This window comes from Ailuropoda melanoleuca, chromosome 11 (genome assembly GCF_002007445.2).
Source record: "Ailuropoda melanoleuca isolate Jingjing chromosome 11, ASM200744v2, whole genome shotgun sequence".
Taxonomy (NCBI): Eukaryota; Metazoa; Chordata; class Mammalia; order Carnivora; family Ursidae; genus Ailuropoda; species Ailuropoda melanoleuca.
Genome location: NC_048228.1, coordinates 31,453,318 through 31,478,855, shown reverse-complemented (window position 1 = coordinate 31,478,855; position 25,538 = coordinate 31,453,318). Strand labels below are relative to the sequence as shown.

The 25,538-nt window shown below is 35.3% G+C and overlaps 1 protein-coding gene across 1 annotated transcript in view; it reads right to left on the bottom strand.

The window, feature by feature from the left end:
- STPG2 (sperm tail PG-rich repeat containing 2) overlaps positions 1 to 24,101 on the bottom strand; it is a 536,245-nt gene extending 512,144 nt beyond the window's left edge. Inside the window, exons 1-5 of the mRNA XM_034672291.1 lie at positions 23,972 to 24,101; positions 23,020 to 23,166; positions 11,751 to 11,863; positions 5,675 to 5,833; positions 2,108 to 2,275 (exon numbers count right to left, since the gene is read on the bottom strand). Coding sequence (XP_034528182.1) covers positions 2,108 to 2,275; positions 5,675 to 5,833; positions 11,751 to 11,863; positions 23,020 to 23,166; positions 23,972 to 24,014 — 630 coding nt within the window. The 5' untranslated portion in view covers positions 24,015 to 24,101. The remainder of the gene's footprint in view (positions 1 to 2,107; positions 2,276 to 5,674; positions 5,834 to 11,750; positions 11,864 to 23,019; positions 23,167 to 23,971) is intronic.
- Between the last annotated feature and the right edge of the window lie 1,437 nt (positions 24,102 to 25,538).

Here is a 25,538-nt window from a genome sequence, read left to right as displayed (position 1 = left end):
TGTGGTATACTGATCTTGCTTTAAAATACCATTCCCCACTAAATGGAAGTAGAGTTCCTTAAAAAAATGTCTGATTCCAAGGCTGGGGCTGGGGAAAAAAAAAAAAATTGGTGAAACTGGAACATCTTACTGTGCCAGACAGTAAAGAAATGCTAAAGAATGATGAGGACATGTCAAAAAGACACAAGAAGCAGCTTAAAAGGACACCCAAGGATCAAATCTGAGGTAATTTAAACCTCAGAATAAATAATGAGTAATAAATTATAAATTTTTGCATAAAAGAAGAATTCATGAATCCATGCTGATATAAATGGGAAGAAAGATAAAGAAAGCTCACAAATAAATGTCAAAGGAAAGATGGGGTCATAAAACCACCACTTGATATACATCACAGTAAAATTGAATCAGGCATCATGAAAGAATATTAAACTAGAGAGTTTGATGAAAAAGATATCTACTTATTCTTAAAGTAACTCCCACAAACTATTTATAAAATTTTTAAAAACAGTAATTTTACAGTAGATAAAACTGGAAGATACCACCTCCATTGGTGATAACATCACCAATCATGAGATAAGGAGATATCCTGTGCCTCTTTATGTGATGCACTGAGAAGGATACATCATTTCTGGAGTATTCCTGCCAAAATATACAAACTTACTCTAATTGTGATAAAATATACACAAACCCAAAATTAAGAAATACTCTACAAAGTAACTAGGCTATACTCTTCAAAAAGTCAAGACTACAAAAGACAAAGAAAGACTAAAGAACTGTTCCAAATTAAAGGAATCTTTTTTTTTTTTTAAGATTTTATTTATTGATTTGACAGAGACAGAGAGAAAGAGAGACCACAAGCAGGGGGAGAGGCAGGCCCCCAGTTGAGCAGGGAGCCCGACACGGTCCCAATACCAGGACCTTAGGATTATGACTTGAGCCAAAGGCAGACACTTAACCGACTGAGCCACCCAGGCGCCCCCACAGTGGCTGCACCAGTTTGCATTCATGGGTATCTGTTATTATGTTTGTACTATTCTATATATAATTATATAAATTACAGGAAATATATATTTTTTTAAACTTTTAACAATTCGAAGGATCTAAGACCCCAAAATGCACCAGTACAGCCACAAACCAAATGGTTTCTAAAGCTATTTGGGCCTAAGTCCAAAGATAGAGACACGTACAAACAAAAACAGAGTTCTGAGAGTGAAGGTGAAGCCAAATATGAGAATACCTATTCTTTGCCCAAGGTTTGTCTCTCTTCAGCCTCTCCTTAAGTCTATGCTTAATTTTGGCCAATTTCCTCATGGGGGTTACTTCTTCCAGATCTCATAAAAGTATAAAAATATGAGTTGAAAGCACTATGTATTTCAGTCTTGTAATTAAGTAAAAACAGACATATCCATATTCATGGATAATTCATACATTTCAATTGGCTAAATGAAATTTGGGCTCAGTTTTAGCCAGGTTTGAACTTGAAAACCTGCATGAGATGGATATACTATAATATGCTTGCTATTTTACTAAAGATAAGCTCCTTACCTTTTTTAATAAACATTTGTGAAATAAATAATGCTTACACTATCTGATTCAAATTCCTTTATTGAAAAAAATTCTCTTTTGCCTTCCAAATTCAGGAAAAGAATATCTATGTATTCCATAGGATTATACATTGTAGCAGAGACTTCTAGTAAGTGAAACCTGTTTCCTTTTCTTCCTAGATGTAGTTAGACTGTATTTCCTAGCCTCCTTAGCCCTTAAGTGTGTCTACATAATTGAGCTTTAACACCCAGATATGGTCACAAAATCCTCCCACTAGCAATCCTCCATCCTCTTTCCCCTTTGCCAACTGGATACAGATGAACCAAAGCCTTTTGATGATGACAATCATCATGGAATAAGCCTGTGTCCCTGTAGCTCTACATAGAGGAAAATCTCTTATCAACAAGGAATACCACATGAACGAGGAAAAAAAGAACTTTTGTTGTATTAAGCCACTGAGATTTGGGGGTCTATTTATTACTGCAGTTGGTATTACATTAATTAAAACATGCACAATCATAAACAATCTTCCAATTGTCAATAGAAAATACATTATACTTACAAATTGAGGTTTATAGTATGCTGGACCTAGTGTACTGTCACTAGCAGGTGGAGAATGTTTTATAATACTGCCATCCTCATTAATATCATAACCATATGAGCATCCACAAGAAGGAATTGAAGGAACATCAACACTTCTGGAAACTGTAGGTGGTGCCCTTGAAATTTTCTATAAGAAAACATTTTATATTATTTACTTGGAGACAAGAAAAGGACCAAATATTAAAATTTACTAAAAGACAATCATTAAATATTGACTTAATGACTTTCATAATATAAACTAAAAATGCTTATTCTATAAAAGTAATTTAAAGGAGTGAATTCAAGTCTCACCTAATCATATAAATTAAGATAATATACAGTATTACTATTAAAGTCAACTTAAGAGGGAAAGAGTCTCTCTCACTTGGCTCAGTTATTTATTTTGCTTAGTAAATAAGTATTACTGATGCTAAAAGCAGGCATTCACTCCTATAGTCACATCATCAATCACCAGTTCATAATATCTCCCAGGCAAAAATGAACTTTGTAATTTCTGTACCACTTCCTGGCTTCATTCCTTCAGCTAAATCAGCTCCTGATTTATCTCCATATTACTGGTGCCCTATATAAATATCCTAATTATGCTGACTAGATAGCAAAAAAAATGTCTATGGCATAATACTAAATGGAACTAGAAAATAGAATTTATGAATATAGGTAAGATATATGAAATTATACATAAGTATATATAGGAATATATATACGATTTAATGATGAACTTTTAAAAGCTATGCTAAAATCAACAGAATTATCCAAGTTATAGTCAGAAGTTTTAGGGTCATTATCATTTTTTCAAAATTTCCTTTAGCATAAAATATTTTATATTTAAATAAAAACAAGAAGAAGTAACATATAGCAGAAATACTAGTATAAAATTTAGCAAATGAAATACTGGCATTTAAGTGATTTAGTTATCTGGAAAATTAGTTAAGAATATATTGATCCTCTGTTGTTTCTGAATAGATAAATAAATAAATGTTATAGTTTAGTGCATGCATGCCCAATAGACAATTATGTTATAAACATACTATCACTGGCAGAATTTTACTTTTTTTTATCATTAGAGATCACTATTAAGTAGTTTCAGTGATACTTTTTATACTGATTACCAAATTAAAACAGGAAATACTGAATAGCTTCTTCCGCTATTTTCAAAATTATTTGCATGATGTCAAGACTTTCCAAAATATGTCCCCTACCTCCTTCTCCACCCTCTATTCCTACTACCCTCCCTCAGATCCAAGTATTCTAAAGAACTCTATCTTCCAAAAAACATACCAGGCCATTAAATACCTCGGTGTCTTTAGTTACATGGTTTTCTCTGCCTGGAGTGTTTTTTTCCCCATTGTTTTTAACTACTTAGTGAATCCTTCTTTAAGATCCAGTTTGGTTGTGATATCACTATTCCCTCTAAAAACTCTCTACTTTAGGCTACTAGTAGACATTTTATTATGATATATGTTTATTAAAATAGCATTTCATCAAGTGTTTTGTACTGAATTACATAATTTTCCTGTTAAAAATTATAGATCCTGGGAAGCAATGATTTGTCTTCTATGTATTGTCAGTGCCTAGAATTATGTCTAGTATACACAGTCTCTGAAAAAATGTCTGATATTAGTTTCAAATGCACAACATAGTAATTGGACAATTCTATACATTACACAATGCTCACCACAAGTGCAGTTACCATCTGTCTCCATACAAAGTTACACGATGTTACTGACTATATTCCCTATGCTGTACTTTTCCTCTCCATGACTTTTTATCTTACAACTGGAAAGAAGGAAGGAAGGAAGGAAGGAAGGAAGGAAGGAAGGAAGGAAGGAAGGAAGGAAGGAAAGGGAGGGAAGGGAGAGAGAAGGGGGAGGGAAGGAAGAGGAGGGAGGGGAGAAGCGGAGAAAGCAGAGGAAGAAATTCTTAATGTGTCCATTAAAAAACATTAACAGGTCTTAAAAAAAAGCAATAACTGACTGCTTTTCAGAAGAAAATATCACACAGTATCATTAAGAAAATACAAAAGATTACTTTAATGTCTAATAAAACAAGTGTTTCCTTCTAAAAAAAAAATGTCTGATAAACACTTGAATAAGTAAATGAACATTTACTTTGTCCCCATGCACAAAATAGCTGATATTTAAATATGCTTATAAGTCTTAACTTCATTGTCATTGTACTGACATTATTCAGCTGAGTACTTAGCTCTAAAATATGTCCCCTAAATAAAGCTGATTAAAATGTAATTAATACAACCTATGTGAAGGAGTTATAGAAAAAGAAAAGAGAGCCACTCTAAATAAACTGTGACCAAAATCTTCTAGATTATTTATTTCAAAGGGCTAGGCCTTTGGTATAAAAATTATTCATTATATAACACCAATGTACCTTTCCAAGCATGCCATCTGCTAGTCTCCTACATGAATTTTTTACTCGGGTCAATATAATCTTTTCATTGTCTTCCATAGACCCTACTTCTCCATCTTCACGCATGTAGTTCTCCATGCCTGGAATGTATATTTCAACCCTATTCTTCAAGGCCAACCTCCTCTATAAATCCTCTACAAAGTATACTTTGCCACGATACAGTAGTCTTCCTTTAAATTCCTATGGCATTGGGGCACCTGGGTGGTTCATTTGGTTAAGCATCCAACTCTTGATTTCGGCCCAGATCATAATCTCAGGGTCACAGGATAGAGCCCTGCATCAGGCTCTGTGCTGGGCATGGAGCCTGCTTGAGATTCTCCCTCTCCCTCTGCCCCCCATCCCCACTCTCTCTCTCTAAAAAAAATTTAATTTAATTTAATTTAAAAATTCCTATGGCATTTAATTACATGATTATTCATTTAGCACCTATCATATTTCATCTTGCAATTTATATATCTCTCTTTCATCTAAATTTTAAGTTTTTTTTTATTTCAGGAATCATGTTTTAAATTTCACTGTATTATTGACAGTACTTATTTTATATATATATATATATACACATATATATATATATATATACACACACACACACACACACACACACACACACCACTCAGGAGGTTTTTAAAATCTCCTTTCCTTTCTGTTTGCCATAGAAATTGGAAGTGATTATAAGTTTATTAAAAGCAAAAAGGAAGTCAATTGTTAACACAATAAAAAAACTAGTTTATACACATCAAATATTCGTTTAATTATAGACTACAATATGGATACTAACAAACCTAATTTTTATAGTAAATTTTTTTAACATACCACATAAAACATTAAACCTTTACTATTTTAACTAAAAGAAATGTCAGAAGCATAATTTAAGGGGCGCCTGGGTGGCACAGCGGTTAAGCGTCTGCCTTCGGCTCAGGGCGTGATCCCGGCGTTATGGGATCGAGCCCCGCATCAGGCTCCTCTGCTATGAGCCTGCTTCTTCCTCTCCCACTCCCCCTGCTTGTGTTCCCTCTCTCACTGGCTGTCTCTATCTCTGTCAAATAAATAAATAAAATCTTAAAAAAAAAAAAAAGAAGCATAATTTAAAATAGCAACATACTGATTGAAGATGCTCTTTAACCTGTAGTGCTTTTCTATTCATGACATCTAATGTTCCAGGATAAAACTGGTCATAGCTTGCTGGTCCCGGACTATCTGAAACAAACTTCTTAAAACGCCTCTCCCGGTTTTGTAGACTATGACCTCCTTTTATATTATACTAAATTGGAGAGAAAAAAATAGAAAAAATTAAAAGAAGCACTTTATAATTAATACTACTTGGTAAGTATTACATATTAATATGAACAAACAGTTTTAAAGCCCAACCTGAGAAAGTTAAGGCTCTTGATTGAAGACATCATTCTAGTAAAGGGATGAGAGGATGACAATTATAGTCATCAGTTTTAACTCTGAACTCAGACTAAAATTTACTGTACTTAGGACACTCTAAGAGAATGCAAAATTCAGTTTTAAAACAAGAATCAAAACAAAGGAATCCCCAAAGTTGTAGAGCAAGAGTAAAGAATATACGCTAGCAGGCCTCAAGAGAATATGTACCTCTGAAATGAGCTAAAAATATTGGTACTCACACTGCAAGGAAAAAGCAAACCTTCCAAGCTTGCTTAGGATTAATTATTTTCATGAACCATTTTTTGGCCATTTCCAGGGATGCTTATGTGGGCTTACTGGCAACAGCATGGGTTTTTATTTGGTTGGTTGGTTTTTTTCTTCATTTTTTTAACAGCTTGGTTTTATGCTCAGATTAATTTTAAACATTGTTTAATGCAGAGAAGGGACTGGGAGGAATCTCCCATAGCTCTCCATGCCACATGTCTGTATTCTCTGGAATCAGAAAACTATCAACTGGGTAATAGCCAGTGAATTCAGATAAAATTCCATCTTATTAGTTTCAATTAACAGTCATAGTGTAATCATTTCAAAGATGATTCTTGGTAATAATGGTTGGCATTTCATAGATAAGATTTTTTTTAAAGATTTTATTTATTTGAGAGAAAGAGAGAGAGAGAGAGAGATAAGGAGCAGATGAGGGAGAGGGAGAAGTAGACTCCCCACTGAGCAAGGAGTCCAACCTGGGGCTCAGCCCCAGGACTCCAGTCTCCGGGATCATGACCTGAGCTGAAAGTAGATGTTTAACCCAGGCACCTCCAGATAAGATTTTTTTTTTTAAGTTACCGATTTACCAACAGACCTTTTCCCATGGTATATACATGTCAGATGTTCATAATTACTATTAACTCAGCCTATTTCTAGTTTGCATCTTATTCAGCGGCTTTCAGCTTTTAAGAAATACACAAAAGAGATCTTCTTTTAAAAAATGAGTCAAAATTATATTCTTGGGTAGCCAATCCACTACTTGATAACTGTTTTAATAAGACCATAATTCCTATTTAAAGAGTTTGGATCTGTAACAAAATTTAATCATTTTGCAAAAACATTAACATTACAAGTTAGATAAAAAGTAAAATCATGTGAAAAGAGAACATCTCCTCAAATCTTGATTCTTTGAAAGCCATTACTGTAATCTCTATGACCTTACATTTCACACTGCAATTTGAATTTATATTGAACTTCAACAGAAGATAGTAAAATTAATCTGATTTTTAACTGGTAGTAATTAACTGGGACTTTTCTAATTACTCATATTTCATAATTACCAATTCTACTGATTTTATAAGAGGTTATAAAAGGAACTACAAAGTGTTAGATAAAGGATTCAAAAATTATATTATGAGGTAACTATACATCTTATATGAAAATCTGTGAGAAAACAGCCTTCCTACTTTTTTAGTCCTGTGCTTTTGTCTATATGCTGTGGTTACTTGATAAATTACTATATTGCCAGCAACCTCCCAAAATACAGAATGTAGAGTCTCATCTGAGGGGGAGGCCGTGCACTGTATCACGTGTGATATCCCATCAATCCCATCATACAGCTCTAGTGAAATGTATCTCTCAGATCAAAAATTAAACCTAATTTGGGCATCTATTACTAGGCCTAGATAGTGAGAAATATGAAAGAAACTATTTATCTGGATCCAGGGAAGAGATCTCCACATCTAAATCTTATATAGCAAGGAACAAGATGGTATCAACCATGCAGAGACAGGTCACAAACTAGAAAAGGATTAGAACCAGAAAACATAAATGAAATTTGAACTTACTCTTTGGATGGGGATTCATTCTAGGAAAAGGGATATGAACAAAATAAGGTATGTGACTTAAATTATCTATCAGAGAATCAGAAACTTGCACTTTGTAAATTTCATTCTTCTGCGTCTTTTATTTTCTTAATTTCCCTTATGTTGTTTTCTAAGAAAACTTCCTTTTGAAAAAAATTAGCATGCTTCAGATATGCTAAAGGAGACAAAGGAAAAAGCGAATTTGGCCATAACTGGACAAGAGCTGGAAAGGCAAAAAGAATACGCCCATCCTCACTCCCAACATTACAATAGTGGTGACAACCATAAACAAAGTGAAATAACCATAACCGAAACAGAGAAATAGAGAAGACTAAATTGGGACATGCAGTTTCTTTTTTTTTTTTTAATAATTTTTTATTATGTTATGTTAGTCACCATACAGTATATCCTTAGTTTCAGATCTAGTGTTCCATGATTCATCATTTGCGTATAACACCCAGTGCACCATGCAATACATGCCCTCCTTAATACCCATCACCGCCCTATCCCAATCCCCCACCCTTCTCCCCTCTGAAGCCCTCAGTTTGTTTCCCAGAGTCCATAGTCTCTCATGCTTCATTCCCCCTTCTGTTTACCCCCCCCTTTCTTCTTCCCTTTCTTCTGCTACCGATCTTCCTGCTTCTTATGTTCCATAAATGAGTGAAACCATATGACAATTGTCTTTCTCTGCTTGACTTATTTCACTTATCATAATTTCCTCCAGTCCCATCCATGTTGCTGCAAATGTTGGGTAATCGTTCTTTCTGATGGCTGAGTAATATTCCATTTTCAACTCCCAAATGTTCTGCTTTTATAAGAGCTTCAAGTATTACATACAGTGGAGGCAGGCCCATACAACTATAACCAGATTTTCAGTCTTTTCAAATTTCCTTTGAAGTTTCCAAATAATATTTACTAAGTAATTGCTAACAGAAATGAACATTTCAACATACGCTTCCAAAAAAAGTATAAAAATAAATTGTTAAATACTTGCATTAATTTCCAGTAAGATTATCCCTTTAATTATTATCCAGCATATTAATAATTTACAGAATTTGTATGCTAACTATGTCACATTACAAACATATTTCCTAATTCAGCCATTTAAAATAATAATGGACTTTATTTTTTAAACAGTGTGGTAAAGTCACACTTCTTGAAATTCTTAAAAGTTCTGCAAGAATTTAGCCTAAAACTACACAAAAAAATCAACAGCAATTGAGTAAATAAGTCATAGTCATTTTTTAAACTAAGGAAATCAATCTTCTCCTGGCATTGGTTTATGGTTTCAAGAAGAAAAATAGAGGATACTAGAACTCTTTTTCTTAAATCGCCCATTACATTAAAAAAGTACATTTCCTAATTCCTTATTCTTGAAATCCAAGAAATGTACCCAATTGGGGATAAAATAAAATCTGGTCTAAGTTGCACTTTACATTATTTTACATGTGGAACTGACTAAAATCAATATAATATAATATTTCAACATCCTGATATTTGTCATGCTTAACAAGTTTGAAATCTACCTATTGTGTATTTTATTCCATTCCCCTCTTGGAATAGTAGAGTTACAGTCTTAAAAGAACTACTGGTGGAACTAGCAAGCCCATATACCCATAATATGCTGGCCATGGGCCATGGAGTGGAAGCAGGAGAGACACTTCTAATGATGACATCTAATGACCCATTACTATTTTTTGCTTTTTGCCCTCTAGGCACAGTATGCTGGAAGTTTTAAGAACCCAGGGAAGAGCCATAAATGTTCCACTGACTTGGAAGTTGAGACCATCAATTGGCCATTCCAGGCTCTGTATGCTAGAAAGAAAAATAACCAGTGTATTGGCTGAGGTGATTAACCCTGAGCAGAACTGACAAACAGGACTAAGGACAGCCACAAGCGTTGTGGTGGGATGGAACATGGAGACACCTTGCAGAGCTGCCTCGAACTACAATGCCCAGCGAAAATGGTAACAGCAAGTTTAAAGGTTTGAAAAGGAAGCCTGTGAATCAAGAGCTCAGACTCCTTAGAACTAAAGATTCTGGTCACCATATCAGGCTGAAAATTCCACCAGATAAAGTCCCTTTAATGAGACAGGGAACACAGAATGAGTAATGAAAATCTTAATCTTAAACCATCTATAGCTTCAGATCAGTTACAGAAACTAACAGGTCCCCCATCTGCCTTTCCTTGCTTCCTACATCACTTGCTTTCATTTCCTCTCCCCTTCTTTCCCTCTTCTATTGTAAAATGGCAACACTAATGATGGATAAAAGTTATTGGGTGCTCCCTATAATCAAGCACTATTCTAAAATGCTTACTAATGTATTTAACTCTTAGAAAAAGCCTATAAACTTAGTATCCCTATTTAACAAAGGAGGAAACTAAAGCCCAAAGAAGTAGTTAAGATTAAGTCTACCCACATTTGAAATCTGTCTGAACTAGTAAGTGGCAGAGACAAATTTCAAAATGTAGGTAGTCTACTTCAGGAGCCCACACTATTAACCACTTCTTTATAATATCTCGTGTTATATTTACTTACCATTTCATCTATAGGTTGCAGAATAATGGAACAGGAATGTGAAAAAACAAAAGTAGAAACGGCCTTAATCTAAAGATCCATTTGGTAGTAACACTGTAATATCATCTCTGAATGCGGTAGCTAGAACTTAGTTTGGCTCCTTCAGGGAAGTTATACTTAAAAATTATGCATAAAATAATTGCTTTTTTAAAATTGTATATGTGGGAAGAAGAATTATGTGTATATGCAGTGCACATGAGAGACAAGAGAACTGAGAGAGAAGAGAAGAGAACGGATAAAATGTAATGGAAATCTATTGTTTTTTATCTGTCCAGCATCCCATCTATTATCTGCCCATAACAGCATGCATATTCACCACCGTTGGGGCAATCAAACCTCCCCTATAATTTGTGGTTTTAGAGGGGCTTCCAAACACAGGTTTCCCTGTCCCAGGAATGACTGGACCAATCAGATTCTCTCTACTAGGAATTTGAATCCTAAATGGATTCACACTAAAAAAAAAAATGGAAGGGAGTTTTAGAATTAAGTTACCTAATGGCAGTTCCTGATTGCAGTTCTTACTACTGAAATATCTGAATTGTCTTAGTCCTGTCCTTCCTTAAGACATAATTACACAGTTATTCCTTCAAGTCCATAAGCCACCCAGATACCTTTCCTATAAATATTACTGTAAATCTAGTATCTGTCTTAAAAATCGATCTTATTGCTTCCAAGCAAAACTCCTGACTGATAGAATAGTTGCTATTACCCACTTAGAAAGTCTAATGCAACAATTAAGGCATCAATGACTGCACCTGGGCCTCCAACAGAGGAAATAAAGATCTGCTAGGCTCAATTAGGAATCATTATGTATGAATGCAAAATTAATGTTAAAAGGGTAAAAGATGATATTCATGATTATGAAGATATTGGAGTTACATCCACTGTTTCTGAACATGAAGGTATCATCAAAGATATTCTAGTTATAGACTCTCATAGACTGTATAGGATCCAGATGAGACAATGACAGTAGCTATACCTTAAAAATATGGCACACAAACTAGTTTTCACTCTACTGCCATCCTCCATCTACATATCTTGGTCATTTGCACAACTTTCATGCACCATAATTCATTCAGTAGTCCTATTCTCCTATTCAAGAGTCTCAAGAACCATGAAGCATGTAACAATGTTTTATGTCTTATAGAATACACAGAATAATGGGGAACATCCAACCAGGCAATCAACAATAAACACTTATATTTTTTCAAATTCTAATAACAAAATATAGATTAAAAGGAGAAAGATGAGGATATGAAGGGAAAATAAAATATGACAAATGACACATTAGTCTAGTAGAGGAAGAAAGTGTGATGCTTATTAACTCCAACGATTATAATAACTATTATAAATTTACCTGTGCTTCTGAGACATTATAGTGTCCTGGTCCTGGAACAGCTTTCTCAGTGTTAGAGGCAACAGCAAAAGTACTTTCTCTGGCAGCCAAAGAAAGGAATGGTGCACAGCCACCTATAAAAGTAAAATCATATCACTGGCAGATAAGATAGGGTACCAGTGACTTCAGAGAAGCATTCAAAATATATAAAATCATTTAGTGACCTCAACTGTGGAGACTATATTATCAGAACTAACGGCTAGCCACAGAAGTTGCTGTATTTTTTTAAATTCTGATGTAACAGCAGAACACTTATTAGTATATATTAAAGAACTTACAGAACTGGAATTCCTAAACGAAAGAAAAAAAAAATTTTTTTAAAAAGCCTTTTTTTCTTCTAAGAATATTTGCTTGAGAGGAAAACAACAGTTATGTTAAGCTAATAAAACATTTGCATCCTCAGGAGAGCAGCGTTTTACATTTTGGAACTTCTATTATTTGTAGACAATAGCATATATAAAATTGTAGAGATAACTTAGATTGAAACAATTTAAAGTGAGTTTACAGCAAGTAATTAATAATGTCTCTCTGCTTTGGTACATAGTTGGTACTCGGTAAATATTTCTTGATTACCTAACCCCAAACAAAGGTTTACAAATCTAAGATATAAATTTCTTTGGAACAAATAATCATAAAATTAGACAAACTTAATAAACTTAGTAGACAGACTTAGTCTTCTAAAAGACTGATAAAAAATATCAAGAATTGTATCAAGAAAATGAGTATAGTTTAAGCAACACAGATATCACAGAAGATATGGGAGAGAATAGAGCAGCTATCTCCAACGGGTAATAAAAGAATGAAAGTGAGGATGCAAAATTTGTGAGAATATTATCCACTAAAGGGAAATGTACACTACTGTGAGAATATATGGCAATAATTAGTATAGTTTAAAATCTTGCTAATCTGGGCTAAAAATAAAAGACAGTCTTTTTAGAAAAGGAAATAATGTGTTTCTTTTGAAGCCCACATGTATTAAAATGCAACTGAAATCAAGAACTATTTCTTTGTTATATCCTTAAAGAAAACCAAAAAACCATGAAAGAGAGAAAGACAAGAATGGATCAGAGAAAACCTTCAGAAACAACCACAAAACAAGTAACAAGATGGCAACAAATACATATCTATCAGTAATTACTTTGAATACAAATGGACTAAAAACACTTAAATCAAAAGACATAAGGTGACCAACTGAATAGATAAAAAACAAGACCCATGTATATGTTGCCTACAAGAGACTCACTGCAGACCTAAAGACACCTACAGATTGAAAGGGAGGTGATAGAAAAACATTTATCATGTAAATGGATATCAAAAGAAAACCAGGCTAGCAATAGTTATATTGGACAAAATAAACTTTGAGACTGTAACAAGAGACAAAGAAGGACACTATATAATAATAAAAGGGACAATCCAACAAGAAAATATAACAATTGTAAATGTGTATGCACCCAACATGGGAGCCCCCAAATACACAGAACACTTAACAACAAGCATAAAGGAAATAATGGATAGTAATACAATAATAGTAGGGGACTTTAACACCCCACTTACATTGACAGGCAGATCATCCAAACAGAAAATCAACAAGGAAACAGTGACTTGAATGACACACTAGACCAGATGGATTTAACAGATATATTCAGAATGTTCCATCCTAAAACAGCAGAATGCACATTTCTTTTAAGTGCACATGGAGCATTTTCCAGAATAGATCACATATGAGGCCACAAAACAAGTCTTAACATATTTAAAAAAAAAAAAAGTCATACTATGCATTTTTTTTCTGACCACAATGCTATGAAATTAGAAATCAAACGTAAGAAAAAAATCTAGAAATAGCACAAACACAGGGAGGTTAAATAACATGCTATTAAACAATGAACAGGTCTACCAAGAAATGAGAGCACAAATAAAAAAAACATGAAAATGAAAACAAAATGGTCCAAAATGTTTGGATGCAGCAAAAGTGGTTCTAGAAGGAAGTTTATAGCAACACAGGCCTACCTCAAGAAGCAAGAAAAATCTCAAATAAATAACCTAACCTTACACTTAAAGGAGCCAGAAAAAGAAGAACAAGTGAAAGCCAAACCCAACAAAAGGAAGGAAATAATAAAGATTAGAGCAGAAATAAACGATATAGAAACTAAAAAAAAAAAACAATAGACCAGGTCAATGAAAAGCAGGAGCTGGTTCTTTGAGGGAGAAAAAATAAAATAAAATAAAATTGATAAACCTCTGGCCAGAATTATCAAGAAAAAAAAAAAGAGAAAGGACTCAAAAAAAAAAATCACAAATGAGAAATAACAACCAACACTGCAGAAATACAAACAATTATAAGAGAATATTATGAAAAGCTATACACCACCAAATTAGACAAACTAGAAGAAATGGATAAATTCCTAGAAACATATATATACAAAACCTGAAACAGAAATAGAAAATTTGAGCAGACCAATAACCACTAAAGAAATTGAGTCAGTATTCAAAAAATCCAAACAAACAAAAGTCCAAAACCAAATGGCTTCACATGGGAATTCTACCAAACATTTAAAGAAGAATTAATACCTATTCTTCTCAAATTATATTCCAATAGGGAAACTTCCAAATTCATTCTATGAAGCCAGCATTACCATGAAAACAAAATTAGATAAAAACACCACACAAAAAAAGAGAACTACAGACAAATATCTCTGATGAACAAGATGTAAAAATCCTTAAAATACTAGCAAACTGAATCCAACAATATGTTTAAAAAAATCATTCACCATGATCAAGTGGAATTTATTCCTGGGTTGCCAGGGTGGTTCAGTACTCACAAACCAATCAACGTGATACATCATAGCAATAAGAGAAAGGATAAGAAACATATGATCATTTCAATAGATGCAGAAGAAAGCATTTGACAAAGTACCATATTCATTCATAATAAAAGCCCTTAACAAAGTGGGTTTAGAGGGAACATATCTCAGTATAATAAAGACTATATATGAAAAACTCACAGCTAACATCATCCTTAATGGGGACAAACAGGTCTTTCCCCCTAAGGTCAGGAAAAGACAAGGATGTAAACCCTCACCACTTTTACTCAACATATACTGTAATCTTAGCCACAGCAATCAGAAAACACAAAGAAATAAAAGGCATCTAAACTGGTAAGGAAGAAGTAAAACTTTCATTATTTGCAGATGACAGTGATAGAATGTACAGAAAATCCTAAAGACTCCCCAAAAAACTGCTAGAACTGATAAATGATATTCAGTCAAGTTGCAGGATACAAAATAAATCTGTAGAAATCTATTGCATTTCTATACACCAATAATGAAGCAGCAGACAGAGAAATCAAGAAAACAACCCCGTTTGTAAATGCACCAAAAATAATAAGATACCTAGGAATAAACTTAATGAAAGCAGTGAAAGACCTGTACTCCAAAAACTACAAAATATTGATGAAAATAATTGAAAATGACACCAAAAAATGGCAAGACTTTACACATTCATGGGTTAGAAGAACAAATATTGTTAAAAAGTCTATGCTACCTAGAGGAATCTAGACATTCCATGCAATCCCTATTAAAATACCCTCAACGTTTTTCACAGAGCTGGAACAAATCATCCTAAAATTTATATGGAACAAGAAAAGATCCTGAATAGCCAAAAGAATGTTGAAAAAGAAAACCAAAGCTGGTGGCATCAAAATCCCGGACTTCAAGCTCTATTACAAAGGCACTATCATCAAGACAGTACGGTACTGGCACAAAAACAGACACATGGATCAACGGAACAGAATAGAGAACCCAGAAATGTACCCTCAACTCTATGTCAACTAATCTTCCACAAAGCAAGAAAGAATATCCAATGGAAAAAAGACAGTCCCTTCAACAAATTGTGTTGGGAAAACTGGACAGCCACATGCAGAAGAATGAAACGGGACCATCTCCTAACACCATATGCAAAAATAGACTCAAAATGGATGAAAGACCTAAATGTAAGACAGGAATCCATCAAAATCCTTGAGGAAAACACAGGCAGCAACCTCTTCAACCTTGGACACAGCACGTCTCCAAAGGTAAGGGAAACAAAAACAAAAATGAATTATTGGGGCTTCATCAAGATAAAAAGCTTTTGTACAGCAAAGGAAACATTTGACAAAACCAAAATACAACCGACAGAATGGGAGAAGATATTTGCAAATAACATATCAGATAAAGGGCTACTATCCAAGATCTCTAGAGAACTGATCAAACTCAACACCCAAAGAACAATAATCCAATCAAGAAATGGGCAGAAGACATGAACAGACATTTCTGCAAAGATATCCAAATGGCCTTAGACACATGAAAAATGCTCAACATCACTTGGCATCAGGGAAATACAAATCAAAACCACAATGAGATACCTCCTCACACCAGTCAGAATGGCTAAAATTAACAAGTCAGGAAACAGCAGATGTTGGTGAGGATGTGGAGAAAGGGGAAGCCTCCTACACTGTTGGTGGGAATGCAAGCTGGTACAGACACTCTGGAAAACAGTATGGAGGTTTCTCAAAAAGTTGAAAATAGAGCTACCCTATAACCCAGAAATTGCACTACTGGGTATTTACTCCAAAGATATAAATGTAGTGATACAAAAGGGCAGCTGCACCCCAATGTTTATAGCAGCAATGTCCACAATGGCCAAACAATGGAAAGACCCCAGGTGTTCATCAACAGATTAATGGATAAAGAAGATGTGGTATCTATATACAATGGCATACTACCCAGGCATCAAAAAGAGTGAAATCTTGCAATTTGCAACAGGGATGGAACTAGAGGGTATTACGCTAAAGGAAATAAGTCAATCAAAGAAAGACAATTATCATATGATCTCACTGATATGTGGAAATTAAGAAACAACACAGAGGATCATAGGGGAAGAGAAGTAAAAATAAAACAAGACGAAATCAGAGAGAGAGACAAAACATAAGAGACACTTAAGCACAAGAAACAAACAGGTTTGCTGGGATAACTGGGTGATGGACATTAAGGAGGGCATGTGATGTAATAAGCACTGGGTTATTATGTAAGACTGATGAATCACTGACCTCTACCTCTGAAACCAATAATACATTATATGTTACTTGAATTTAAATAAAAGTAAATAAATTTTTCTAAAAAAGAACACTAAAATATCTACTATAAATATTTTCCATATGTTCAACAAGGTAGAAGAAAGATGAACATGATAAGGAGATAAAGGGAAGATATGAAAATACTAAATCAAACTTCTGAAATGAAAAGTACACTGATATGGGGCACCTGGCTGGCTCAGTCAGAAGGGTGTGCAACTATTGATCCAGGGTCATGAGTTCAAGTCCCACATTGTGTATAGAGATTACTTAAATAATAAGTTATAAAAAAAAAAGTACATTGATAGGGTTAATGACAAATTTTATGTGAGTTAATAACAGACATTTTTTTCTCAATTCTTAATCTCTTTAAAAATAACTATTTAAAGTAAAAATAATTTCAAATTATTGTGACATTATAGCATATATAGAAGTAGAATATATGACCACAATAGTGCCAAAGATGAGATGGGAGAAATGGAAGCAAACTCTTGTAAGGTTCATATACTATATGTGAAGCGATACAATATTATTTGAAGGTAGACTGTGATAGGTTAGAGATGTATATTATAAAACCCAGAGCAACCACTAAAAAATAAAGAAGTGTACCTAGAAAAAACAACTAAATTCATTCAACAAAGGTAGGGATAAAAGAAAAGAAAAACAAAGAGGAGATGAGATAAATAGAAAAACAAACAACAAGAAAGTAAATTAAACACAACAACATTAATAATTAAATTAAATAGAAAAGTTCTAAACACCTCAATATAAAAGGCAGAGATTGTCAACTGGATAAAAACATAAGACCTAACTTTATGCTGTCTACAGAAAACCGTCATAACACATAAAGACATAGAAGTTAAAAATAAAAGGATGGAAAAGATACACCATGCATCCATGAATCAAAGGAAGCTGGAGTGACTATAGTAAAATCAGACAAAGCAGATTTTAGAACAATGAATACTAGAAATAAGAGAGACATTGCATTATGATAAAGGGGTCATTTCATCAACAGGATTTAATAATCCATAAAGATCAGCAAGGAAATGATTGCCACAAAAATCAGAACAGAGTTTACCTGCAGGGGAGAAGAAAGAAGGTATAATTGAAAGGGAAATTGGGCAATGTTATATTTCTTATTTACTTTTGATGCCATAATTTTTATGCAATTTTCTACATAAGCGTTTAATCTTACAAGTGAAAGTTTTTTGGGTTTTATTTAAATTTAGGTTCATACAACATGAGGTAATGTGAGATAAATATGAAACTAAGAAAGCTAAGTTCAGACTAGTTCTTAAGGCAGCTGTCCTGACACCATGGCAGAGATTCTAACTGAATCTACCTAAATAAGTGTGAAATTAATTGCGAAATACTGAAATTCATAGAAAAATGGAAAAGAAAAAACATACAATAGCCCCATGTATTCAAGAAAGCCAGTACTCATAAAATCTTCATTGAAGCTTTCCAAAATTATATAGAATCTTTCATCAATAAGCTAAAAGTTTATATGAAATACCTCAAGTAAAACCACAAGAAAATTAAAGTATTAACACTGATTAGCTCCATGACAGAAGGGACTTGTCTGTTTTACTCATAATTGTATACATACTGTTTACATTTAGAGTGGCAAACTGTCCTAGCACGCTCAGGACATAGAACTTTTAGTGCCGAAACCACATACCCACATAAATCAAGATGTCTGGCCACCCTATCATAGTGCTCTGCATATTAATCAATAAACATAGAATTCATAGTTGATATTCTAAACTACACTTTTAGTCTTTTCATTCAACAATAGTGAATGCTTTATTGTGTGTGGAGAGAGGCAGTGAGGTTATAATCATAAATAAGCTAAAACTCTGGCCTCCAAAAGTGGGAAAGCCAGAAAAATAAATAATTATACTACAAACAGCACTGCCAATAATTAAGATACAAAATATAGGAGAAGAATGTTCTGGGGAATGAGGGTTAGTGGAGTATGAGATAAAAGGGTTGACTTGGGACATATGGATATATTGGCACGTGAAGTGCAACTATGAATGATAAATCAAACTGCCAGGTAGAAAGAAGAAATATAGAATACAGGAGAAGGAAAGATTTGAAAAGAAAGAAACAAGTTCAGTTTGAGAAATATTGAGTTTGAGGCACCAGCAGCAGAAGATAAATCAAACTGGCATGAAGCAATAAAAGTTAGTCCATTCTGAGAAAGAAGGTGGGCAGCATGTGATTAAAGGGCAAATTCTACAGCCACAGCTACTGCCACAAAACAAAAAGGTCATTCTTCATATAAAAGCAATAACTAGACCTTTGAAACATACTCATCTTCAGGGACATCAACATATGCAGCAATCACATATATATTGTTTATTTAAGCTTAAAAACAGAGTGCATTCCCTGAGGTGGTCTCCCTACATTCTGACTGGCTAATAAGATAAATTATTATTGGCATAAGCTCGTAGGCATGAGTGCAAGACCATGGACAGCTCATGCTTCTGTGGCAGGCAAAGTTAACCACTCCTCCATCAAAGAAGAAATCTGGGAAAGAATATATTTAGGAGCTGGTGTTACCCAGCTTAGATACCTGATATAGAACCAATATAGATAACTAATATACAGCTGATGTAGGGTGCCATTTACTATGTAAATCAAGTTCAAAAAGCAATTAAATTCTCCTTAGCACAATATGTCAGGAGAAGTCACATTACTAAAAGGACTATGTTTTTATCATATTTTACTAGGCGGTTGTCTCTAGGGAAAATTTGCTTTGATGAGAAAAAAATATCCTTCCTTCTTAGATAAACGTGAGAAACTCAGGAATAGCTCTCAATAATCTGGAATTGGAATATCCATTCTCTCTCCTACTCATGAAATCAGAGCAGCTCAGTCCTGTTCTTTTTAGGCTGCAAATCCTGGGTTGAAAAGAGTCTCTCTGATTAAAAGGCCAAAGGCTTAGGCAATGAAGTTTGCAGACTGGGGTGAAAAGAACTTCCTGAAGAAAATGTGAAGATAATACACTGGAGGATTGACCAAGCCGACTACAGTAATAGGAGAATGGTAATTAGGAAACAGAAAAGTTAGGAATAAAGAGTATTTGCATCCTTCTTTTGAAGATCTAAGACTCTAAGTTCCTCTGCTCTTCTGTGGTTCAAGGTAACAAGTTATATAAAGTCCCAACATCTATTCTTCCTACATCATACTGACCCTTAATTGAAATAACTATGTATATTTCTGCATAGTCCAGTGTGTCACTGATCTTAAAGAGAGGTAAAGCAGAATGAACCTAGGAAAGAGATAATAGCTACTTTAAATTAGCCAGGAGAGAAATGATACCTGTACCTTCTATTAATTATCAGCATGTTGTTGCTGAGCATTGCTAAAACAGGGCTCCACAGTACACAGCTGCTCTGAGTTGCCAAGCATAGGATTTCCTAGTTTCTTTCACAAGTCAGCAAGGCAAAAATCTATAAAACAGTAAAAGGAGGGCCTTGCAACACCCCACTTACAGCTCTCTAAGCAGAGTTCACATAAGTCATGTAGTGAGTTTTTAATTCTATGTGTAGCTCGTTAGACATTTTTTAAAATTTTATTCCAATAATTACTCTTTCTTATTTTTTTTTAAATTAAGCATCTATGTGTTATGGTATTGAGCTAAAAACTGAGAGTAACAGTAAAGATCATGGCTATTGCCCCTAAGTGAATCACATTTAATGTGGCATCCAGATAAGTTAACAGATAATTAAGATATAGTACCAAAGTGCTGTGAAAGTGTCAGTAAGGAGTCAAAGAAAGACTTGTGAAATAGTAGAGTCACAGAGCAATTTCACTTTACCTGAGTCTGCAAGAGTAAGTAGGACTCAGCCAGATGAGGAAGGAAGGAACAGCATACTGGGCAAAGTATCAGCAGCTACAAAAGCATGGAGGTGAGTGAGCATGAGCTTCTAGAAAATGCAAAGTTGAAACTGCTGACATGTATGTGGGGTAAATGTTGGGTGTGGGTGAGAGAGAATGTGGGAGGCCAGGTAAGGGATCAGACCATGAAGAATCTTATGCACTATGCTAAATAGTTCAGATTTTAACCTTGGTGTTAAAAGGATTTTTTTTAAACAAATAACATAATTATATCTTAGGAAGATCATTTTAGCCATAAGAGAGAAGTAAGAAACTGACATAGAGGAAAACCAGTAATATTTTATTGGTTTAATTCAGAATAGAAATAATGAGTCCTGAACAGTCAAGGGCAGGTATATGAAGAAAGGGAACTAATTTAAGAGACAATGAGAAGATAGAATCAATAGATCTTTTTTTTTTTAAGATTTTATTTATTTATTTGACAGAGAGAGACAAAGCCAGCGAGAGAGGGAACACAAGCAAGGGGAGCAGAAGTGGAGCAGGGAGCCCGACGTGGGGCTCGATCCCAGGACCCTGAGATCACGCCCTGGGCTGAAGGCAGACGTTTAACGACTGAGCCACCAGGTGCCCCAGAATCAATAGATCTTAATGATCAATAAGCATGGTCAGTCAGGGAAGTCTAGAATAATTCCAAAGTTTAAAATTTATAATTGACTTATAGGGAATTTTTCAAAGGGGCTAATAATGATGGGGAAAATGATGAACTGAGACACTTGGGAGTTTCAGATGTCAGAGACTACCCAGATAAAGATGTCCAAAAAAGTAATAGCATTGAGAAGGCCCTAAGATCAGGAGAAAGTTCATCTTAGAGATATAAATCACCTATATCTCTAAAGACTTTCTTCTGGGATTCATCAGAATCAGAATAGGGATAGTAGGCAAAGCTATGGATTTGAACAAGAAAGTGCACAAGAAAAGAAACCAGCAAAGGAGAGAAAATACACTATATAAACATTTAAAAGACATTAAGAAAAATAACCTTTAAAGAAGACAATGAAGGATTGATTGCCAAGGGGAAAAATGACAGCCTGATTCAACACTTAACAAATGTTTTTTAGGTCCTAACCATGCATCAAGTACTGTTTTAAGACAATAACTGGAAAAAGAATCAGACAAAAATGATGTTACAGATACCAGGGAAAGAAATATTTCTAAAGACAATGTTCAGCCACGTCAAAATAAAATAAGGATTCAAAACATCACAGGTATAAGTATTTTGGGTGGTGGTTGGTGGTTAATATATTGTTAGAGAAGTTAATGTTTATAACAACTCAATTGTATTAAATACTGACATAGGCTCCAAGAACACTGATATTGATATCAGATGAGAAAAGCAGTAAAATTCAAAAATTAAAACAATGATAAATCTGCACTCCACTAAAGAAACCTAAGTCAACCTAATATCCTAATGTCATTAGTCATTTAAACACAGTAATGGAATTTGTTTAAAAATACATAGTGTAACAATAGGGGAAATACAGATTAACATGGGAAAAACTATAATTAGGATGGTAATAAGCTCCACAAAATCATCAAATTAGAAAAAGCAGAAAGCAAATTATAAGTGTTTGTTAAATGTTTCTCCTAAGTCACTAACTGCAAACAAATGAGAGAAAATAATTATTGCAAGTAATTATTTTAACTATCCATTCCCACTCCATCTCTTCAAGTATAGCTTTTTTTTTTTTTCTCCAAAATGTGGGCTCTCATTAGTATGTTCAAAAAGAAGACTGATATGGTCAGTTAAGAAGCATCCATCAAAAAATACACGAGACTATCTTTAAACCATACTGCAAACTAGAAATATAAAAGTTACATCTTAGTAAATCTAGTGTCTCTGGCTAATGGTAGCAAAAGTGTGTGAAGCAGGCAGGATTACAAAGAAAAGAAACAGTAGACGGTAAGAAATAACACAGGATTTGGAGACTTATATAGTCACCAGAGACAGGAAATCAAAATCCTAGATCTAACCCGTACAATTGAACGTATTATGGAGATAGCCATGGTAGCATCAAAAGTCCTAGCCATACGCTTACTGACCTTGTAAAATGTGACAAATGATTTTACCAGTTATCACCTGTAAAATTAGGAGAGTATTTTCCCTATTTTATGTTTTGTTACACTTATGAAGTGGCACCATTATGTTTAACAAGCACACAGAAGCGGGCCTGGCTGAAAGTGAGGGGCCTGTCACAGAGGCTTGCCTTTCCCTACCTGTTGCCTGCTGCTTCAGGAAAGGTACCTGGTAGGATCCAGGACCCACATGCTCCTCAGTGCTGCCACCTTCAGCCAATCTAAGCAAGCGTGGAGCTCGATCATACATAATTGTGGGAAGGAGGGACCGGGCGGGCGAAGCCGCAGCTGAAAAAGGGTAAAAACAAAGAGACTAGAGGTGTGGAGCAAAAGGAAGCTGACGACAGTATGAAGAGGGTCGAGCCGAACTTAAATAAATGGACGAGCTACCATAGAGGCTATGTCCCACCTGCTCATTGGGGTCAGATTTCTCCTAAGTCAATTTATAGCCCCGCGGTAAAGTGAAAAGGAGCGCGACCAGGGATAAGATATCCCGCACAACCATCCGTTCACCAGGCGAGCGCAGAGAGGCTCCACCAAGAAAGGAGATTAAAAAGTAGGCGCCAGTCCCTTACTTCCGGCCTTCCCTCCGCCCATTTCTCTCCGCCCCGGAAGTCTCTAGGAGCGAGGGGTCGAAGTGCTCCTCCCGGCCAAGCGCTCGGAGCATGCGTACTGTGCTGCGGGCGTCCCGCCTCGTTCCGCCCTGCGCTCCCCGTGTTCCTGAACGATAGAGCGGGAGAGATTTGGGAGTTCTGTTGCGGCGCCACCAGATTTAAGTTTTGTGCTCGTGGAAAAGCTCTAGAAAACACGTTAGAAGAGGTTAGAGCCCGCTTGACTATGATCCCTTTCTGCTATAAACCAGTTAGAGTGGCAGGGAAGACACTAGCAAAAACTGTGAAAGAAAAAAACATTCTCTCCAAGCGGAGCCTCGGTTCTGCGAGCTCAGCGCCCAATCCTACTACAACTACGTTCGCACCCACAGAGGAGAAAACACCTCTGACTCTATCGTACAGATACTCCAAACTACGAAGAGAATCTCAGGAAGTGGTGGTAACAAGAAACAGGGACCCGAGGAAGGAGACGAAAAGCTCACCAACGGAAGCAATGTAAAGGGCAGGTAACAGAAAGCAGTGCATGTTGTCCACATGCCAGGCTCCTTACACTGTTGAATACAAAGCAAGGGCTTGAAAAAGCCCAGTCCACCCCCACCCTCACCCCCGAACCAATGAGTCTCTTAAACTCAGGCAAAAGGAACCTGGCTTGTGCAAAGGTCTTAAGGAGTCTGTCAGAATCCACCTTAAAGTGGTCTCTGGCTTTTTTTTTTTTCCCCAGCAAGAATCCCGCCCACGTTCTAATCACCCTTAAAGGCTTAAATAAATAACTGCCTTGACCATGCCTCACCCCCAAATGAGCTACAGTATTTACCTTGTATCTACTACAGATTTTTACAGTATTTATATTCTGTAGAACATGATTCGATACCCAATTCCGTTGGTCATTTATTGTGACAATTGTTCCATATAGGTTAGAATACTCGCCAAGGCTATATGCTTCTCAAGGATATATCTGTAATACGTTTTTCTTCTTCCTACTCGGTAGCTAGCTGAATATTTACTTAAAAAAACACATATTGGGAAAAATATATATATATATATTGGCATATACTATAGACTGCTGCTAGCCTATGGGGATACAAAGATACAACAAAGTTCAGCCTCAGGCATTCTTTTTTTTTTTTTTAAGATTTTATTTATTTATTTGACAGAGATAGAGACAGCCAGTGAGAGAGGGAATACAAACAGGGGGAGTGGGAGAGGAAGAAGCAGGCTCATAGCAGAGGAGCCTGATGTGGGGCTCGATCCCATAACGCCGGGATCACGCCCTGAGCTGAAGGCAGACGCTTAACTGCTGTGCCACCCAGGCGCCCCTAGGCATTCTTTATGGAATAGAGAAAGAGATGTGTATTAGCCATAAAATGAGGTGACAAGAGAGATGTATAAAATAAAAAAATATTGCAGGACTTTGGAACCCACCTCTTCTTACTAAGAATTTAGATGCTGATCAGTAATCCTTTCTCGTTGACTTCATTTTTCCTTGCATGCTTGCAGAAAGCCTCATAGTTTTTTCAAAGTTATTTAAACCTTATTTTCCCAAGCTTCCACAGATAGCCGTTGAGATATAGAACACATGTACTATTATATTTTATGATATAGTATGAAAAGAGTCACAGAGACAAAAAGAGAAAAATCTGTGCTTTGGAGGATGATCCAGTGGTGCTGTAAATTAGCTTTCTATTGGTGGACATTCCTTAGGGACTTCATTTTTCCTTGACCCAAACAAGAATAGAAACCCAAAGCAAATTCAGGTCTAGGCCATCCTTGTAGCAGTCACTGGTGCAGACTGACAACCTCCTGGCTATTCATGTCTGTTGTGGCCTTGATTACTCTTTCCTTGAATAGATTTGGGTTTGAGATTGGAAATGGAAGTGATAAAGCAGGGTTTATCTGCTTTTAGTCTGATTTGATTTCTGCCAGTGAGCCTAATCTAATTTAGACAGAAGGAGTTCTTCATAAGGTCTATCCTAGCTCATTTGCAGATCTCTAAACAGGACTTTGTGACCTTAAGACCTTTGTACCAGCTACAAACAGTGTTTTTCTGTC